Raw genomic sequence first — 18,905 nt, 5'->3', positions numbered from 1 at the left:
CTGTGGTTTTAATTTGTATTTCTCAATGGCCAATAATGCCGAGTATCTTTAATGTGCCTATTAGCTATTCATGTGTTTTCTTCAGTAAAATGACTATTTATATCATTTGCCAAAAATATTTTTTTAAATATATTTTTATTGATTTTCAGAGAAGAAGGGAAAGAGGGAGAGAGAGAAACATCAGCGATGAGAGACAATCACTGATCGGCTGCCTCCGCATGCCCCCTACTGGGAATTAAGCCTGCAACCCAGGCATGTGCCCTTGATCAAAATTGAACCCAGGACCCTTCAGTCCACAGGCCAATGCTCTATGCAGTGAGCCAAACTGGCTAAGGCCCAGAAAAATTTTTTAATACTGCTTGTATCAGCCAAGGAAATGCTCCAAAACACAATTGAGATCTGTTGCACTGGGGAACTTATTTTCTACCCCCGTTATTGACTCCTGGCTTCCATCAGCCAAGCTTACCTTGGCATGGTTTGGATTTAAGAGCTAATTAATTCTGTGCTGGTAGCAAAGAGTTCATATTGAGATGATTTTTAAAAATACTTTTTTATTGATTTCAGAGAGGAAGAGAGAGGCAGAGAGAAACATCAATGATGAGAGAGAATCATTGATTGGCTGTCTCCTGCATGCCTCACATTGGGGATTGAGCCCGCAACCCGGACGTGGATCCGGAGGGGGAATCGAACCACTGTGACCTCCTGGTTCATAGGTCAACACTCAACCACTGAGCCACGCCAGCTGCGCTTGAGATGATTTTTAATACCCAGCAGATTATCTTTCTTAATGATGTATCTCTTATATTGCATGTTACTTTTGGTATCAGCTTTATTCTTTGCCCAGTAAACTGGTATGATAGTTTTGCTGATGTTTCATTGTTTATTGGTGAACATAACTTCATTAAGAGTTTTTGGAAAACTTGTCAAACTCAAATGAATAAGTCTTCTTCATAAGCCATTTGGAATTATTCTTAATAAAGTGCTAAAATATGTAAAAAATATTTTGAACTAAATTATGCAAAAATGTTACATAGTAAGGAGTTAAACTGTGCTTTGAAAGAGGTTTACAGACTTAAATAAAATATATTAGTAACAACAAATGCAGACTATTAATGAATTAAATACCTGTGTAAGAAGATACAGGAAATAAAAAAATAATAAAATAGGGCCAAAGAAAGTTGAAGGAGGTCATAAAGAGTAGAAATGAATGAGCCAGAAACAAATAGTAGAGAGAAACAACAAAGCCAGAGCTCAGTTCTTCGCTCCTAATAAAATGGATAGATCCCTGGAGAATCTGGTCGAGGAAAAAAATAGGTAACTAGTGTTAAGAGTAAAAGTGGATATTATAAATAATCCCACAAATATTAACAAGGTAATATAAGGATTTTATGAAAATTCATGCCAATGAATTTAAAAATTTTAATGAGGTAAATTTCTAGAAAAATACAACTCACCAAAACCAACACAAAAAAAGAAATAAGAAATTTAAATAGTTATAGAATGGTTGAAGAAACTGAATTTGTAATTAAACTATTAAATTAAATAAATAAAATTTATAATAAAAATCCTTCTCAATCAGGTGGTTTTATCAGCTAATTCTACCAGTTGTTTAAGGCAGAAATAATTTTAATTTTACATGAATTATTCCACAGAATAAAAAGAAGAGGGACCATTCCTTGTTTTATACAGCCAACAACAACAACAACAAAAAGTATAAACCAAAAATATAAGAAAAGAAGGAAATGAACACAACTGAAGGCAGAATGATGGGTAACTTAGGCAAGAGCGAAGAAGTAATTTGGAAGGGCAGTCAGGTAGGCTTCTGGGGCCTGGCAGTGTGGTTTCTTAACGTAAGTGGTAGTTTCCACTAATTTGCTTTATAATAAATCAATAAGATGCACATTTCTGTGCATAAACTTTGCTGTATGTGTATTATAATTCATAATAAAAATTTTATTTAAATGTATGGGACCAATATCACTTAGTAAGAGAATAATATAAATATTTGTTGACTCTCATTCTTAGATTTCAGTAGTTTTCTTGACTCTATCTTTACTCACTCTAACAGATTTACAACTTTCATTTCTTGGAGATAATTTTTTAGAGATTAATCTCTTTAATGTTTATTAGCCTCCAAATTCTATCAACATACATTATACTGAAATAAATCATTATAATTCACATTTTCTCATAAATACATCTATTGAATATTCTATACTGCCTAACATGGGACATTGTTTTTAAAACCCAAAATTTAATTATGGGTGATAACACACAGAGATTAACCAATAATCTGTATGTCTGCAAGGTGCATATTATAAAGACAAATGAGATGGGACCAAATAAACATCAACTCAGCAGTTTTTCTGGAGACTTGTACAATCTATTTCCTATCATTGATCACTTTAATCTATTTGTTTTCAGTCTTTGTCTGTTCAGCCATAGTTCAAAACCCAGGCATCTGTTTAGATGTAAAAAGCTCTCACAGTAATAGGAAATTTGATTTAATGATCTAAAAAATGAATGATCTTTAAGACCAAGCCATTTTACTTCTTTAAAACTATACTAGAAGGAACAGCTAAGTGAATTTCAAATTCTATTTTGACAGCAATTACAGAGCCTATAGTGAACTACTGTTCCTACTCGCCTTTCTAAACAACTTTTAACATCTCCTTTAAGGTGAATAATAAGCATCAAAATATAATGGACTAAAACAATTCCAACTCAAATTATGGAGACGAAAATCCAAAACTTTGGTCTGTACACTGTCCTGAGTTTGATAAACTTAAATAAAAGTAATATTTTTATCATAAAGTTTCTCACTTTTGGAACATGAGGATTAAATTCCACAGCTCTATGAATTGCTTCCACAGCATTAATTTCCGCTGTGCTTAAACCTCGTCTGGAGGCTGTTTCTGGAGAGAATCTGTAAGAAAACCACAAAATTAAGAAATGAATATTTAAAAGAATATGGATTTAGATCATAATCTAATCAGAGTTTCTGGTGATGATCAAAGACAAAACCAAATAACTACTAAACATCAAATTAAAGCCTTGGTCCAACATATAATAAAGGCAGCATAAGAAATGGAAACCTTCAAATTTTGGTAACGAAAGACTTCAGAATAAGATCATTTAAGGCACACTTTTATTTTGAGAATAAAATATGAAAGGCTACATGGGGATATCCAGAGAATCTCCCAAAACAGAAGTACATTCTTATCAAATTTTCACAAAAAGGAAACAGACTGTGAATACTCCATTTTAATTCATGTAAATAGTAATCTAAAGTAACCAACCTTTTGGTTGGTTTCTGAATATCTTATTTGTGGAATAAAGTGAAATTTGTTAAAGGCAGCCACAAATGCAAGGAATACAGAACAATTCAGAATTATAATCTCAGAACAGATAGTATGAAATTGTTTCCCCTATCACACATCTTATCATTATCATCATAGCTATTGTGTACTATACTAGTATGTACTCTCTGTCTAGCATTGTTTTAGTCATTTAGCACACGTAATCCTCACAGAACCACCCTACAGTACTATTATCCTTATTTTACAGATGAGGAAGAGACTCAAACTGATTAACTTGCCCAAAGATCCACACCTGGTATATGGTAGACTTGAATATGAGCCCAGGTTTACTTCAGCTCTAAAAAAGGTTTACTTTGCTCTTTCCACTACACATAATCTGAAGTCTCAGAGTCTCCTAAGATCAAGGTTATTCAGACGGAAGTAGAGAGGAAAGTGAACATTGCTCGAAGTCAGTGGATGGCAAACATAATACTGAGTTCAGCAGTCTTTCTAAATTATTGTGGTTCCCATAACTACTTACTTATCTGAAACAGTCCTTGTCTTCAACAGTGCTGCTGTGTAACAGATTGCTGCTGACTTTGGAAGGCTTATATCTGTAATAATAATTTTCAGTTTAGGTAAGAATTACCAAAAATATCTGAAGACAATTTTTAATAAAAGTAATTCATACGACAAATTCAACAGCTATAATATACTAGTAATACTAGAAGCATGTGGACATGTAAGTTGGAAGACCTGAGTTCGAATCTTGATTCTACTATTTACTAACTATGCATCCTTGAACCAGCAATTTTTTATTTTAGTGTTGCTGTCACACTTTAATTCAGAAGTCAGTATAAAAGTTTAATACATGTAGCGAATTGCAGTGAGACAGGAGTAGGTTTTGTTTTTCTATAAGCAACTTCTTTAACCTCAGTTTAGAAAAATGGTACTTTTCTGGAAGAAATTAAATTAACTTATGTCTGTGAAAGCCCTCAGCATAGTGGTAAAAAGTACTCAACAAATGTTTATAATAATCTGCTTTCAAAATATACTATTCAGGGGGAAAGGCATAGTATAGCTGAAACTACTAGGTAAAAACTCTACCTATTCAGAGAGAAAAACTAAGATTCAAAAAACAATAGAAATATTTAAATCCAGGTAAAACAACCATGGGTGATTTTAATTTTTTCTTCTCCCCATGATTTTACATTTTCTACATTTTCTTAAATGATAATTTGCTATAAAATAAAAGATTAATTTGGAACTATAATAAAATTAATTATATAAATATTTCCTAAAGAAAACAAAACAAAGGATAAAAAATTCAACTGATAAACAATGAAATAAAATAAAACACAAATTCATTTGATGATATCAACAGATGTAGAAAAAGCATTGAAAAGATTCAACATCTATTTATGATAAAAACTCTCAGCAAAGTGGGGATAAAGGGAACATACCTCCAAACATTAAGGCTATATATGAAAACTACAGCTAACATCATAATAACGAAGTGTTGGAAGCTTTTTCTTCCTCTAAGATTGAGAATAAGACAAAGATGTCCACTTTCACTACCCGTATCTATAATAATAAAAGCATAATATGCTAATTAGACAGGACAGCCGAACGACCTTTCCGACATCCTTCTGGACGACCTTCTGGATGAAGCCAGGGCTGCGAGGGCCAAGGCAAGCCTCCGTGGCTGCGAGGGCTGAGCCCCTTGCACGAATTTCGTGCATCAGGCCTCTAGTTCAACATAATTCAACATAATATTGGAAGTTCTAGTCACAGCAATCAGACAGAAAGAGAAATAAAAAGAAAATTGGAAAGGAAAATATAAAAATGTCACTATTTGCAAATGACATGATACCCTAAGGATTCCACCAAAAATACATTAAAACTAATAAATGAAGTCAGTAAAATCTGAGAATACAAAATTAATATTCAGAAATCTAATGCATTTTTACACACTAGTAACAAACTATCAGAAAGAGAAATTAAGAACACAACCCTAATTATAATTGCATCAAAAAGAATAAAATACTGCCTGGCCGGTATGGCTCAGTGGTTGAGCATTGACCCATGAACCAGGAGGTCATGATTCGATTCCCGGTCAGAGCACATGCCTGGGTTGTAGGCTTGATCCCCAGTGGGGGCATGTAGAAGGCAGCCGATCGATGATGTTTCTCTCTCATCGATGTTTTTAACTTTCTATCCCTTTCCCTTTCTCTTTCTCTAAAAATCAATAAAAACACATTTTTAAAAAAAACAGAATAAAATACATAGTAATAAATTTAACCAAAGAGATAAAAGATCTCTGCTATTAAAACTATAAGACATTGATGAAAGAAATTGAAGAAGACACAAATAAATGGAAGGATATACCATGCTCATGGATTGGAAGAATTAATATTGTCAAAATCCATATCACCCAAAGCAATCTATGGATTTAATGCAATCCCTATCAAAATACCAATGGCATTTTTCATAGAACTAGAACAAATAATCCTAAAATTTATGTGGAACCATACAAAAAACACATAGCCAAAGCAATCTTGAGGAAAAAAAACCACAGAGTTGGAGGTATTATGCTACCTAAATTCAAATTATATTACAAAGCTGTAATAATCAAAACAGTATGGTCTTGGGTGGCACAAAACAGATCAATGGAGCAGAATAGAGAGCCCAGAAGTAAACCCAAGCTTATATGGTCAAATTAATCTATGACAAAGGAGGCAAGAATATACAATGGGGTAAAGACAATAGTATTGGAAAAACTAGGTAGATACATGCAATAAAATGAAACCAGACTACTTTCTTATACCATATACAAAAATAAACTCAAAATTGATTAAAGACCTAAAACCATAAAATTCCTAGAAGGAAACATAGCCAATAAACTCTTTGACAATGGACTTACCAATATTTTTTTAAATATATCTCTGAGGGCAAAGATAATAAAAGCAAAAGTAGACAAATGAGACTACATCAAACTAAAAGGCTTTTGTACCACAAAGGAAACCATCTACAAAACAAAATAGCAAACTAGTGACTGAGAGATCTTTAAAAAAGATATCTCTGAAAAAGGATTAATATCCAAAATATATAAAGAACTCATACAACTCAACATCAAAAAAACAATTCGATTAAAAAATGGGAAGAGGGCTTAAGTAGACATTTCTCCAAAGAAGACATACAGATGGCCAACAAACACATGAAAAGATGCTCAACATCACTAATAATCAGCAAAATGCAAATCAAACCACAATGATATATCACTTCACATCTGTCAGAATGGCTATTATCAAAAAGACAACAAAGAACACATGTTGGAGAGAAGGTGGAAAAAAAAGAAGCCGAGGGACTGTAAACTGATATAGCCACTATGGAAAACAGTATGGATGTTCCTCAAAAAATTAAAAATAGAACTACAATATGACACAGCAATCCAACTTCTGGGTATTTATTCAAAGAAATCCAAAACACTAATTCAAAAAGATATGCACCCCTATGTTCACTGCAGCATTATTTACAAGAGCCAAGATATGGAAGCAACCTAAGTGTCCACTAATAGACCAAATGGATAAAGATGTCATACAGAGTAATCTACACTAATAAAAGAGAAATATGCAAATTGGTGTCACTCTGCTATGCCCACCAGCCAATCAGGATGTGTATGCAAATTAACCCAACAAAGATAGCAATTAATTTGCATACACAGGCGCTGAGCGAAGACTGAAGACGACTGAAGATGGCAGTGGCCATGGAGCTGGAGCGAACAGGAGGCCTGGGTTGCTCCCGGCGACGGAGGAAGCCAAGCTTCCAGCCCACCCTGGACTCTGCTCAAGGAGTGGCCCTCGGCGACCCAGGCTTCCAGCCAGCCCTCGCCTCCGCTCAAGGAGCTGGACAAAAAAAAAAAAAAGGAGGGCCTGGGAGCAGCCAGAGCAGAGAAGTCAAGCCTCGCTGCTGCGGCTGGACCAAAGGCCTGGGTTGGGTGCTGGAGGAAAACCAGTGCTGGCAGCCAGGGGAAGGAAGGCCTATTGTGCGAATCTTTGTGCAACGGGCCACTAGTATACAATAAAATATTATTTGGCCATAAAAAAAGAAAGAAATTTTGCCATTTGCTACAACATGGATGGACCTAGAGTATTATCCTAAGTGAAATAAGGCATAGTGAGAAAGACAAATACTATATGATTTCACTTATATGTGAAATCTAAAAAACAAAATAAATGAACCAACAAAAACACAGAAATAACCAGATAGATACAGAGAACAAACTAATGGTTGCCAGATGGGAGGGGATTGGGGAAAATGAGAGGAAAAGGTGAAGGGGATTAACAAGTATCAACTGCTAGTTATAAAATTAGTCTTGGAGATGTAAAGTACAGCATAGGAAATATCCATATATATATATAAAAGTCAAGCGACCAGAACGACAGAATGACGAGTTGCTATGACATGCACTGCGACAGCCAACCGGCCCAATCGGCCCCAATCAGCAACCCCGCAACCACCTGCAGCTCCTCCCCCTAGCCGGCCCTGCCCCCAATCCCCCCCACCCCAATCGGGAGTGGGGCCAGCCGACCTACCTCCTGCATCCCCTCACCCCAATGGCCCCCACCCATGCATGAATTCGTACACAGGGCCTCTAGTAGTCAATAATATTATAATAATTATATATGAAGTCAGATGGGTACTAGGCTTATCTGCTGATTACCTCATAGGTATATAAATGCCTAATCAATATGTTATATACCTGAACCTAATTTAATATTGTATATCAACTAAAATAAAAAATAATGCCTAAAATAATATTATTAGGAGTAAGCCACAGAATTCCTTTGAAGTTTTCGATTTTATAGATGTTCCGGCAAATGAAGAACTAAAGAACTAAATTGCTTTTAACTTCACAAGTCTAGAATGGTAAAAACTGGGGACTCATAAAAATAACTGAAAACACAGAAGCATATCTAAGTTGTGAGTTTTATTTTAGATTTAATGAATCAGGTCCTATCTGCTGTTTTATATTTGGTTCCTAAGCTTGTTCATCATAAGCATCATAAGCAGGCCATGCATCTGATCAGTTACATATGGAAAGAATTTCTCATAAATTTCTCCATGAGCCCACAGTATTCTGAAGCACTTTGTAAGAATTCCAGATGTTTAAAAGAAATAAACTTCTCTTTCCAAGTGTAACACATTTCAAACCTGCCAAGTCATAAGGATTCCCAAGCTAATGGGTAGGAACTTACAAATGGACAAGTGTGAATAAAACTAGTATGTCCTCTTAGAGTGAAAGATATGATCAGAAGCATTGTGCTAGTTAGGATATATGCAGCTTGGGTTTAAAAGCTGATGACTCACTCAGAATGAGGAGAAACGCTATGCCTTGTAAAATTCTCCCAACTCCATTTGTGTTAAATTTGCACTGTTATAGTATAACTAAAGGCCCGAAATTCATGCATGGGTAGGGTCCCTTGGCCTGGCTGGCGATCAGAGCCGATCTGTAGGGTGAGGGCAATTGGGGGGCCCCTGCTGGCACTTGCCTTGGCTGGCCTGGCACCACCCACTAGCCGGCCCCGCCCTCCCACCGCCGCCGCTGCCAGTCTCCTCCCTCTACAGGGCGACAGGCAGGGTGATGGGGGAGGGGACCCCCTCTGGCACATGTCTTGGCTGGCCTGGGGCCTGAGGGCAGCTCCTGCGTTGAGTGTCTGCCCCCTGGTGGTCAGTGCACGTCATAGCGACCAGTCGTTCCACCGTTTGGTCGATTTGCATATTAGGCTTTTATTATATAGGATAATAAAAATAGGCATTGTATTGACTTCTCACTATTAGAAGACTAGTACAAAGAAATGGAATACCTGGATTTAAGTTCAGGCTTGCCACTTCCTGGCTGGGAGACCTTACCCAATTACTTAACCTTCAACTCCAGTTTTCATTTTACTAACTAGAGATAGTAAAAATTCTTGTTCTACCACATCACAAGATTATTATAAATATCAAATAAGATAAATTATGCTTTGTAACTAAAAAGCATTGTAAAATGTTATTCTGAATTACTCCTATACATACATATTACTAAGCAACTTCTGTTAGCCTTCCCTGACACTCCCAAACAAATGAGGTACCGTCCTTTGTGCACAGCACCTCATACTTTTCCAATTATCTCAGCTAACACATCATGTTTCAATATAATTACTATTCATTTGTCTGTCTGTTCCACTAAACTGTAAATCGTACATGAGCTAAGTCCATGTCCTTTTGTTCACTACTGTATGCTAAGTGCCTCACTCATAGTAGGTACTCAGCAAACAAATACTGACAGAAGAAAAGTTCCTCCTTACAGGCCTTTGCTTGCAAAATTCCTGATAAGGAAGATTCTTTTTTAAAAATTATTTATCAAATTTATTGGAGTGACATTGGTTAATAAAATTATATAGGTTTAAAGTGTACAATTCTATAACACATCACCAGTATATTGTACTATGTGTTTACCACCCAAAGTCAAATCTCCTTCCATCACCATATATTTGACATCCTTTTTCCTTGGCTACCTCCCCCCACTCCTTTTTTCCTCTGGTAACCACCACACTACTGTCTGCATCTACAATTTTTTTGTGTGTGTTTTTTTCTCTTGTTTGTTCATTTGTTACTTTTACTTTTATATCCCACATGAGTAAAATCATATGGTTCTTGAGTTTTTCTGTCTGACTTATTTTACTTAGCATATTCCCAAAATCTTTGAAAGACTCTTTTTAAAGAATTTTGTATTAGTTTCAGGTGTATAGCATAATGGTTAGACAATAACCATATACTTTACAAAGTGTTCCCCCCAATATTTCCAGTACCCATTTGGCACCATGCATAGTTATTACAATTGAAATGACATTTTCTATGCTATACTTTGCATCCCCATGACTATTTTGTGAAGTAGTGCCAATTAGTACTTCTTAATCCCTTCACCTTTTTCACTCAGCAACCATCGATCTATTTTCTGTATCTATGAGTCCTGTTTCAATTTTGTTTGTTCATTTATTTTGTTCTTTAGATTCCATATATAAGTGAAATCATAATGTGTTTGTCTTTACTGACTGACTTCTCTAAACATAACATTCTAGGTCCATCTGTACTGTTGCAAATGGTAAGATTTCATTCTTTTTTATAGTCGAGTAATCGTCTATTGTATATATGTACCACAGCTTTTTTTATCTACTCATCTATTAAACGGCACTTGAGATGCTTCCAAATCTTGGCTATTGTAAATAACGCAGCAATGACCACAGGGATGCATATATTTTTTCAAATTAGTGTTTTGGTTTCTTTGGATATACATCCAGAAGTGTAATCGCTGGATCATAAGGCAGTTCCATTTTTTAAAAATATATATTTTATTGATTTAGAGAGAGAGAAAGGGAGAGGGATAGAGAGATAGAAACACTGATAAGAGAGAAATATCATCGATCACCTGTCTCCTGTAGGCCCCCCACAGGGGATGAAGCCTGCAACCTGGGCATGTGCCCTGACCAAGAATGGAACCCGTGGTCTCTTGGCTCCTAGCTCCACACTCACCCGCTGAGCTACACCAGCCAGACAAGGCAGTTCCATTTTTAATTTTTTGAATAGTCTCCATACTGTTTTCCATAGTGGCTGCACCAATCTGCATTCCCACCAACAGTGCATAAGGGTTCCCTTTTCTCCACATCTTTTTTTTTTTAATATATTTCTTTATTGATTTCAGAGAGAAAGGAAGAGGGAGAGAGAGACAGAAACATCAATGATGAGAGAGAATCATTGATTGGCTGCCTCCTGCACACCCCCAACTGGGGATTAAGCCCGCAACCCAAGCAAGTGCCCTTGGCTGGAATTGAACCCGGGACCCTTCAGTCCAAAGGCCGATACTCTATCCACTGAGCCAAACCGGCTAGGGCATCCCCATCTTCACTGACAGGTGTGAGATGGTTCTCATTGTGGTTTTAATTTGAATCACTTAGAAGATTCTTAATAGCAACTTGCACCCATGGATTCTAAATATTGACTGGTAAGAATGATAAAAGAAAATCACAGAAATACTAGAATAGAATCGTACTTATGATTACATAATTTTAAAAAATTCTTTTAACCATGTGATCAACTAAAACAAGTATCACTCACCATCATATTTTGCTAGGACTGCCTGAACATCTGCATAGGCCTGTAATTCTAAAAGTGATTCTAGGAGATTTTCATGGATGTTCCACATGGTAAGAGGAGGAAATTCTTTCATCAACTATATTGTAAAAGAAAAAAAATATTAAAATTACAGCAAAGGAACTCAATGGAGTTGAATCAGATTCACTGATATAAAAATTCTTTTGTTTCTTAACAAAACTGTGGAGACTCTATCCTTAAGCAATAATATCTTTTCATAAAAACTATCAATTAAAAAACAATGATTCTACATTAAAATAACTGGCAACTCAAACCACATTTTTAGTTTTTTGAAGAATATGAAGGTCCAGTTATCAAATTCACTTACATCTCTCATTATTTTTACTGCTTCTCTTATTCTTCCTAATTTTCTTGCACACATTGCCAATCTTCTTTTAATATAAGCCAGTACATTGGTATCTCTCCCTATTTAAAAAAAATGACACAGCTATCATTTTTGTATTATGATTTTCTATTTCATTAACATATCCATTAATTTTATTTACTTACTCTGGCAACTTTAATTAAAATTAAATGTGTCAGAATGGAAAAATATTAATGATTATTGTATTTGGGTGATGAACATTAAATGTGGGTTCATTATACTGCTCTATTTGTGTATATGTTTGAAGTTTTTTATATTAAAAGCATAATATGTATATATTGAATTACTTTTACCTCTACCAATAGGTAACCTGAGAATATAGAAAGTAATCTGTGTATACTTGACAAAAGCATGTTAATATTAATATAAAAGAAACACATACAATAGGGAGAAGTAACAGTAACCTATTATTTTATGTTTCTGCATAAACAATCTATTATTTTAACATTATTTATTGTTTTAACTGAATAAAAATTTTTTTAAAATATATTTTATTGATTTTTTACAAAGAGGAAGGGAGAGGGATAGAGAGTTAGAAACATCGACTAGAGAGAAACATAGATCAGCTGCCTCCTGCACGCCCCCCACTGGGGATGTGCCAACAACCAAGGTACATGTCCTTGACCGGAATTGAACCTGGGACCCTTGAGTCTGCAGGCTGATGCTCTATTCACTGAGCCAAACCAGTTAGGACTGAATAAAGATTTTAAAGACAAAATTCCCATGGCTAGTGCAAACTTTTGCTCAATAGACAGTAACTAATAAACTATAAAACTACTTATAGAAAGAGCAAACTAATAGTTCTATAACTATCTCAACCATATTTGAGATGATACAAGGGCAAACAGCTTAACTTTTTTTATAAATGCAGTTTCATTAGTTCCAGACTGCAAAATCATATATTCTCACAGTTGTGTTTTATAACAAGCATTAATGAAACATACTGTATACATCAATATTTAGTTAGAGAGAAAACGTAAACCAAATTTTAATTTCCACAAATAAAAGATTTAGAACTTAACTGCTAGCAGATAATGCATTATGTAAACATATGTCAATTTATGGCCCACTATCTGCCAGAATCATGAAACTAAAACTCTCTGGCCACACAAAAAAAGCAGGAAGCAGCAGTACTACGGATTCTAACATCTTTGGTAAAAGTGTCTCAATCATAATTGGGAGAGTATCTCTGTAAGGAGAAAGAAAGGACCTCAGTTGCTATGGCTCATAAGATCTCAAACACAACAGAGAAAAATCAACCACAGAAAGAATCCATGTCAAGTATGGCTGGTTTTTGTGCTAAAGGGGCCACTCCCTGGCACTATATAGAGATACATATAGTCTGAAGAGCAAACCAATTAATGTCCCCCTAAGATTGCTTGGGGTAAGGTAAGGATAAAGGTAATAGCTGCTTGTCATTACTAGAAGGCTCTCGTGGTTCTAAGTTGTGTTCTCCAATGACCAGCCCAATTCTCACATGAAACAAATTACTATTACATAGTAATAGTAATTACTCAACCCTCATGCATAGACTCAACCCTTAGAGCATAGACTATGCTCTAAGTCTTAGAGCAGCACATCTCTCAATAACAAGAGCAGATCTGTTTCCTTCCACAAGCATTCTCTAGCCAGTATGTCCTTTAGTCTTTCTGGCTTGTAGATATTATGAATAGATTATCACTTAGGAAAAGTAGCTACCTCTAAGTATTAAGTTTATTATTATTGTTTTGTGTTTTAAACATAAAAGAGCCAATTGCAGGAAGTAAAAAAACAGGTAAAAATTCGTTCTAATTTGCTTACTCAGTTGGGCTTCATGCTGAGGACTTTGGTGCTGACACTGCTGCGACCGCCTATAAATCGTTTCTCCTGCCTTGAGTGCCTGCTTAAATAACTTTTCAACATCAACAATAGTTGTTGCTTCTTCCTCAGCCAGTAGAATATATGCAGAGGCACAGCTATGGAGAAAGCAAGCAAGACAATTTTAAGTAATACAGTAAAGCAAGTATATCTCTTGGGTATGTCCCTTTGTTCTTTGTTATATTTCCCTGCCTTTCCCTACATTTTCCATCTCTTGAAGAATAAAAACAACTTCCATCAATATTTTAATTTATTAAGGGCATACTGGTATAGTCTTAATTGCACATTTTTTCCTTTCCTATCTTTCTTTCCCTCCCTTTACTTTCTTTTACTTCTATATTCATTCTGATGTTATCCTGTATTTGTGGAAGAGGGGAGAAAAGAAGATATATAAAGAATTATCTAACAGTTATTCAAGGGATTATGTACTCTAGTGGTCATGCCTGGTCTTAGTCACTATGTACTTTGTAATATCCAGCAAATGGATAACGGAGGTATAGGAAAGTGTGATGTTTGACAAGAATATCACATGGCCAATTAGGCACCTTTCCAATTCGACTCAGAAACATATTCCAGGGCTAGACTTTTTTCACTACATACACTGATATTTCCTCTTTGTGCTGCCCCATCCTCTCTTGGCCTTATCAACAATGGCACTGCAACATCCCTTTCCTCCTACAGTCCTCCTCTCACCTGTCACACCCATGCTGACTCCAAGTTTCCCTTTTCTTCACCCCACCAAAACACAGATTTCTCTTTATAGCCTTTAAGTCAAAAGCTGGCTAATAAAATAACTTGTTTGGGGACAAAAAGAAAGAGAAACAGAAAGTTTCCTTTCTATTCCCAGAAATAACTAGTTCATTTCTCTTATAGAGACGTCCTAGTTCTGATTATCTAAGCATAGATTGTCCAGTAGTGTGGTCACTGGCCTCATGTAGTTACTGAGCACTTGAAATGTGTCTAGTGCAAACTGAGATGCACACCAGTCAGTGTATGTCAGTGTAAAACGCACACTGAATTTTGAAGACTTAAAAGAATATAAAATACTTCATTAACAATTTATTTTTAATGTTGAATATATTTTAAAACATATTAATATGTTGAATGTAGCTAAATAAAATGTATTATTCAAGTTAACTGCATATATTTTTTTACTTCTTAAATGTGGCTACCAGAAAATTTAATGTTACATATATGATTTGCATTACAATAGGGGAGAAATTATTAATAAAAGTACAAGGTGAGCATGGAACAAAAGTGATGGCAAGATAGCAACAAAAAATTGGAGACAAGCCCTGCCTGGTATGGCTCATTTGGTTGAGCATCATCCCATGCACCAAGAAGTCATGGGTTTGATTCCAGGTCAGGGCACATGCCCAGGTTGTGGGCTTGATCCCCAGTAAGGGGCATGCAGAAGGCAGCCAATTGATCAATCTATTGATGTTTCTCTCTCTCTCCCTCTCCCTTCCTCTCTCTAAAATCAATTAAAACATATTTTTCTTCAGAATGATGTGTTGACAATACATCACAGCACCAATTAAAACATATTTTTTAAAAAATTTTTTCATTGGGGACAAGACAGATCTTTCATTTGGAAAATGCAAATCATACCATTTCAGCATCCTTCAACTAATACCTTAATTTGAAGCATATAATAATTTCACTAATCAACAGAGACTTTTTCATTACATTGGATTAAATTAATCTGTCTATCCTTATGAATTAATTATTTTAGCTTCATAGTAAGTTTTGAAATCAGGAAGTAAGTCCTCTAACTTTATTCTTCTTTTACAAGACTGTTTTGGCTATTTGAGATCTCTTGCAATTCTAAGTGAATTTTATAATCAGCTTGTCCTTTCTGCAAAAAACAGCAACTGACATTTTGATTGAAATTACATTGAATTTGTAGATCAACTGGAGGAGTACTGCCATCTTAACAATATTAAGTCTTCAATCCATGAACATGGGATGTCTTTCCATTTATTTAGGTCTTCTTTAACTTCTTTCAACAATACTTTTTAGTTTTTAGTGTACAAGTCTTCTACCTCCTTGGTTAAACTTATTCTTTTTTTTTTTTTAATTGATTTCAGAGAGGAAGGGAGAGGGAGAGGGAGAGATAGAAACATCAATGATGAGAATCACTGATCGGCTGCCCCCCCCGAGGATTGAGGCTGCAACCCTGACATGTGCGCTGACTGGGAATGGAACCATGACCTCCTGGTTTATAGGTCCATTCTCAACCACTGAGCCACATCAGCTGAGCTAAAGGTCTTAAGTATTTTAATATTTCTTATGCTATTGTAAATGGAATTGTTTTCTTATTTTCCTTTTCAGATAGTTCATTGCTAGTGTATAGAAATACAACTTATTTTTATGTGTTGATCTTGTCTCTTGCAACTTTGTTTATGTCATTTATTAGCTCTGATAATTTCTGTGTGTGTGTGTGTGTGTGTGTGTGTGTGTGTGTGTATTCTTTACAATATCCTGCATGTATTATGTCATCTGTGAATAGTGATAGATCAGTATGCTCAATAGTGTACCAAAGGTTTCTTAGGTTCTGTTCATTTTCTTCATTCCTTTATTTTTATTTCTCCTCAGACTAGGTAATCTTAATTGATCTAAATTCAGTTTACTGATTTTTTTCTGCCTGCTCAAATCTGTTGCTGTATTCATACAGAAAAATTTTTATTTTGGTGATATTTTTCAACTCTAGAATTTCTATTTAGTTCCTTTTACTTATTTCTATCTCTTTCTACCTACTTTTTAATGATGAGACATAATTCTCCTATTTTCCTTTAATTCTTTGTACATGGCTTCCTTTACCTTTTTGAGCATGTTTAAAATAGTTGATTTAGACCTGGCTGGTGTGGCTCAGTCAGTTAAGCATTCCCCTATGCACTGTAAAGATGCCAGTCTGATTGTCAGGGCACATACACAAGTTGTGGTTTAATCTCCAGTTAGGATGTATATGGAAGGCAATCGATTGGTGTTTCTCACATCAATGTTTCTCTCCGTTTCTATGTCTCTCTCTAAAATCAATTAAAAACACATTTTAAAAAATAAAAGTTTATTTAAAGACTCTGTCTAGAAAGTACAAAGTCTGGGCTTCCTCAAGGACAATTTCTATTCATTTCCTTTCTTTTCTGTGTATGGGGCATATTTTGTTTCTTTTGCATGTCTTGTAATTTGTTCTTGAAAACTGGGAATTTTGAATATTATAATCTGGAAACTCTAAAAATCAGATTTCTTCTCCCCAAAGTTTGTTGTTACTGCTTATTGTAGTTGTTTGTTTAGTGACTTTCTGACTTATTTTGTAAAGTTCGTATTCTCTATCATGTGTGACCAATATGGTTAAGATGGCAGTACTACTTCAGCTTACTGGGCAGCCAGTAAATTTGGTAAAGGTTGCTTTAAACACCTGGAACCAAAAACAAGACTTTGCAGATGGCTTTGTGTGTGTTTGTGTGTGTGTGTGTTGGGGCACACCTTCAACATTCAATCAGCCAGTTTATAACTCTGCCTTAGCCTTCACTTTCTGTTTGTACAGAAGCTGAGAATTAGACAAACATGGAAGCTTAGGGTCTTCTTAAGCATGTACCTTGGGCAGGTATGCAGCCTTTGAGATTTTCAGGAATATGTGGTAGCTTTTCAAAATCTCTATTTCCAAAGTATCTCATTCCCCAGCTTTCCTCCAAAGCTTTGATTTGTCTATTTTTTGCCCCAACTTTTATCCCTTGCCCCAGGCAGCAGGAACTAGTGTATTTGCCTTTAAATGTTTTAACAAATGCCCCTCCCCGAAATGTAGTTGTGTCAGTACGGGGTGAGTTCCAAATTATCCTAAAGAAAGGCAAGTCCCTTGGGCTGGTCCTTCAAATAAACAACCACAATTCTTTGAGAATTAGGTCCATTCTACTTCTTCTGGAAGTAGGAACCTATTACACCAGGATTTGGACTGTTGTTTCCACGTGTGCCACTGAACTAGGGAGGAGGGGATGGGGCCAGTGTAATTTAAAACATTACAAAGCTCTCTTACAGAAATTCAATTGTGTTTTTTTTAATTTATTAAGCATTCTCCAAGTTGCTATAAAGTTTTGATTCATTTCCAGAGTTTCAATAAAGTTGATTTACTGCTTTTGGAATTCCCTATACTACCATTTTTCTTCTGCTTTGGGAAGCTCTTCTTAATAAGGATAATATATCTGGGGAGAGAGGGAAGGAGGAGGAACACAGGGGACAATGCTAATTTCACATTATTCAGGAAGTATACCCTGATTAATCCCAACTGGGGCCATATTTTAGTATTAGATTAATACACATTGATCTGTCTCATTTAAATATTAAGTTGACTTCTGATTTTACATTTTGTCTTTTCAAAATATAAAGTTTATACAAAGAGCTATAAAAAATGCTTGTTAACATGAAAAAAAATAAGTTAGAGCTACATTTTACTTATCTTGAATCCCCATCTCATGCCTCCCATCCCATTAGTAACTAAAGTTCGCAGGGCTGAATGAATGCTTTAAATGAATGATTTAAATGAAAAACAAAATTAAAACAAGTAGCATAGTATTTTAGTACTCTTTAATATCAAGTATTATCACCAATTAGATCAGCACTCTCTATTTTAAAAAGTATTTCTATCATAATTTCTATTCAATGCATAGGTAAGTTTACTTTCGGAAGCAAAATACATATCGGTGAACATGACAAATTTTGTCTCTAGTATGCAAAAAGAGAAAGGGGATTGCTAATGACTCCAAGTATCTAAGAAACAGACAAAAGGAAACATTAAATCATGTGCCTGGGTTTCCTTCAAAAGAAATTTATTTTCCATATATTTCAAACTTACTCATTGTTTAATTCTAAAGCTTGGTAGGCTGCTTTAATTCGAGATAAAGGATTTCTTTCCCTCCATGCCTTCTGCATAACTGTAGGAAAAATATTTCAAAAAGTAGATGAGATGTAAACATAAATAATCTTATGCAAAACATATGAAAAATGAGCTAGGAGAGTAAACAAAGACTTAAATACCATGTTCTTAAATGTAAGAAACAAGAAATTGGGGTGCTAGCTCACATTAACCTTATGAGACTTTATATTAAATTTGGAAGTTTCACATATAATAAAAAGAAATATAGTTTTCCTGGTCTATTTTAATAACAACACATAGT

At 35.2% G+C, this 18,905-nt stretch overlaps 1 protein-coding gene across 9 annotated transcripts in view; it reads right to left on the bottom strand.

Annotated features, from left to right (window-relative positions):
* Positions 1-18,905, bottom strand: part of ST7L (suppression of tumorigenicity 7 like) — a 66,304-nt gene that overhangs the window by 27,147 nt on the left and 20,252 nt on the right. For 8 of the 9 annotated variants that reach the window (XM_059674916.1, XM_059674915.1, XM_059674914.1 and 5 more), the window contains 6 exons: positions 18,584-18,662; positions 13,678-13,832; positions 11,821-11,918; positions 11,457-11,571; positions 3,841-3,913; positions 2,824-2,926 (listed from right to left, as the gene is read on the bottom strand). In XM_059674916.1, coding sequence (XP_059530899.1) covers positions 2,824-2,926; positions 3,841-3,913; positions 11,457-11,571; positions 11,821-11,918; positions 13,678-13,832; positions 18,584-18,662 — 623 coding nt within the window. The remainder of the gene's footprint in view (positions 1-2,823; positions 2,927-3,840; positions 3,914-11,456; positions 11,572-11,820; positions 11,919-13,677; positions 13,833-18,583; positions 18,663-18,905) is intronic. The other variant, XM_059674917.1, reaches the window with a different exon arrangement.

The sequence above is a fragment of the Myotis daubentonii genome, chromosome 18 (genome assembly GCF_963259705.1).
Source record: "Myotis daubentonii chromosome 18, mMyoDau2.1, whole genome shotgun sequence".
NCBI lineage: Eukaryota > Metazoa > Chordata > Mammalia > Chiroptera > Vespertilionidae > Myotis > Myotis daubentonii.
The sequence above is the reverse complement of the archived record's forward strand: the minus strand, read 5'-3'. Positions and strand labels throughout refer to the sequence as shown.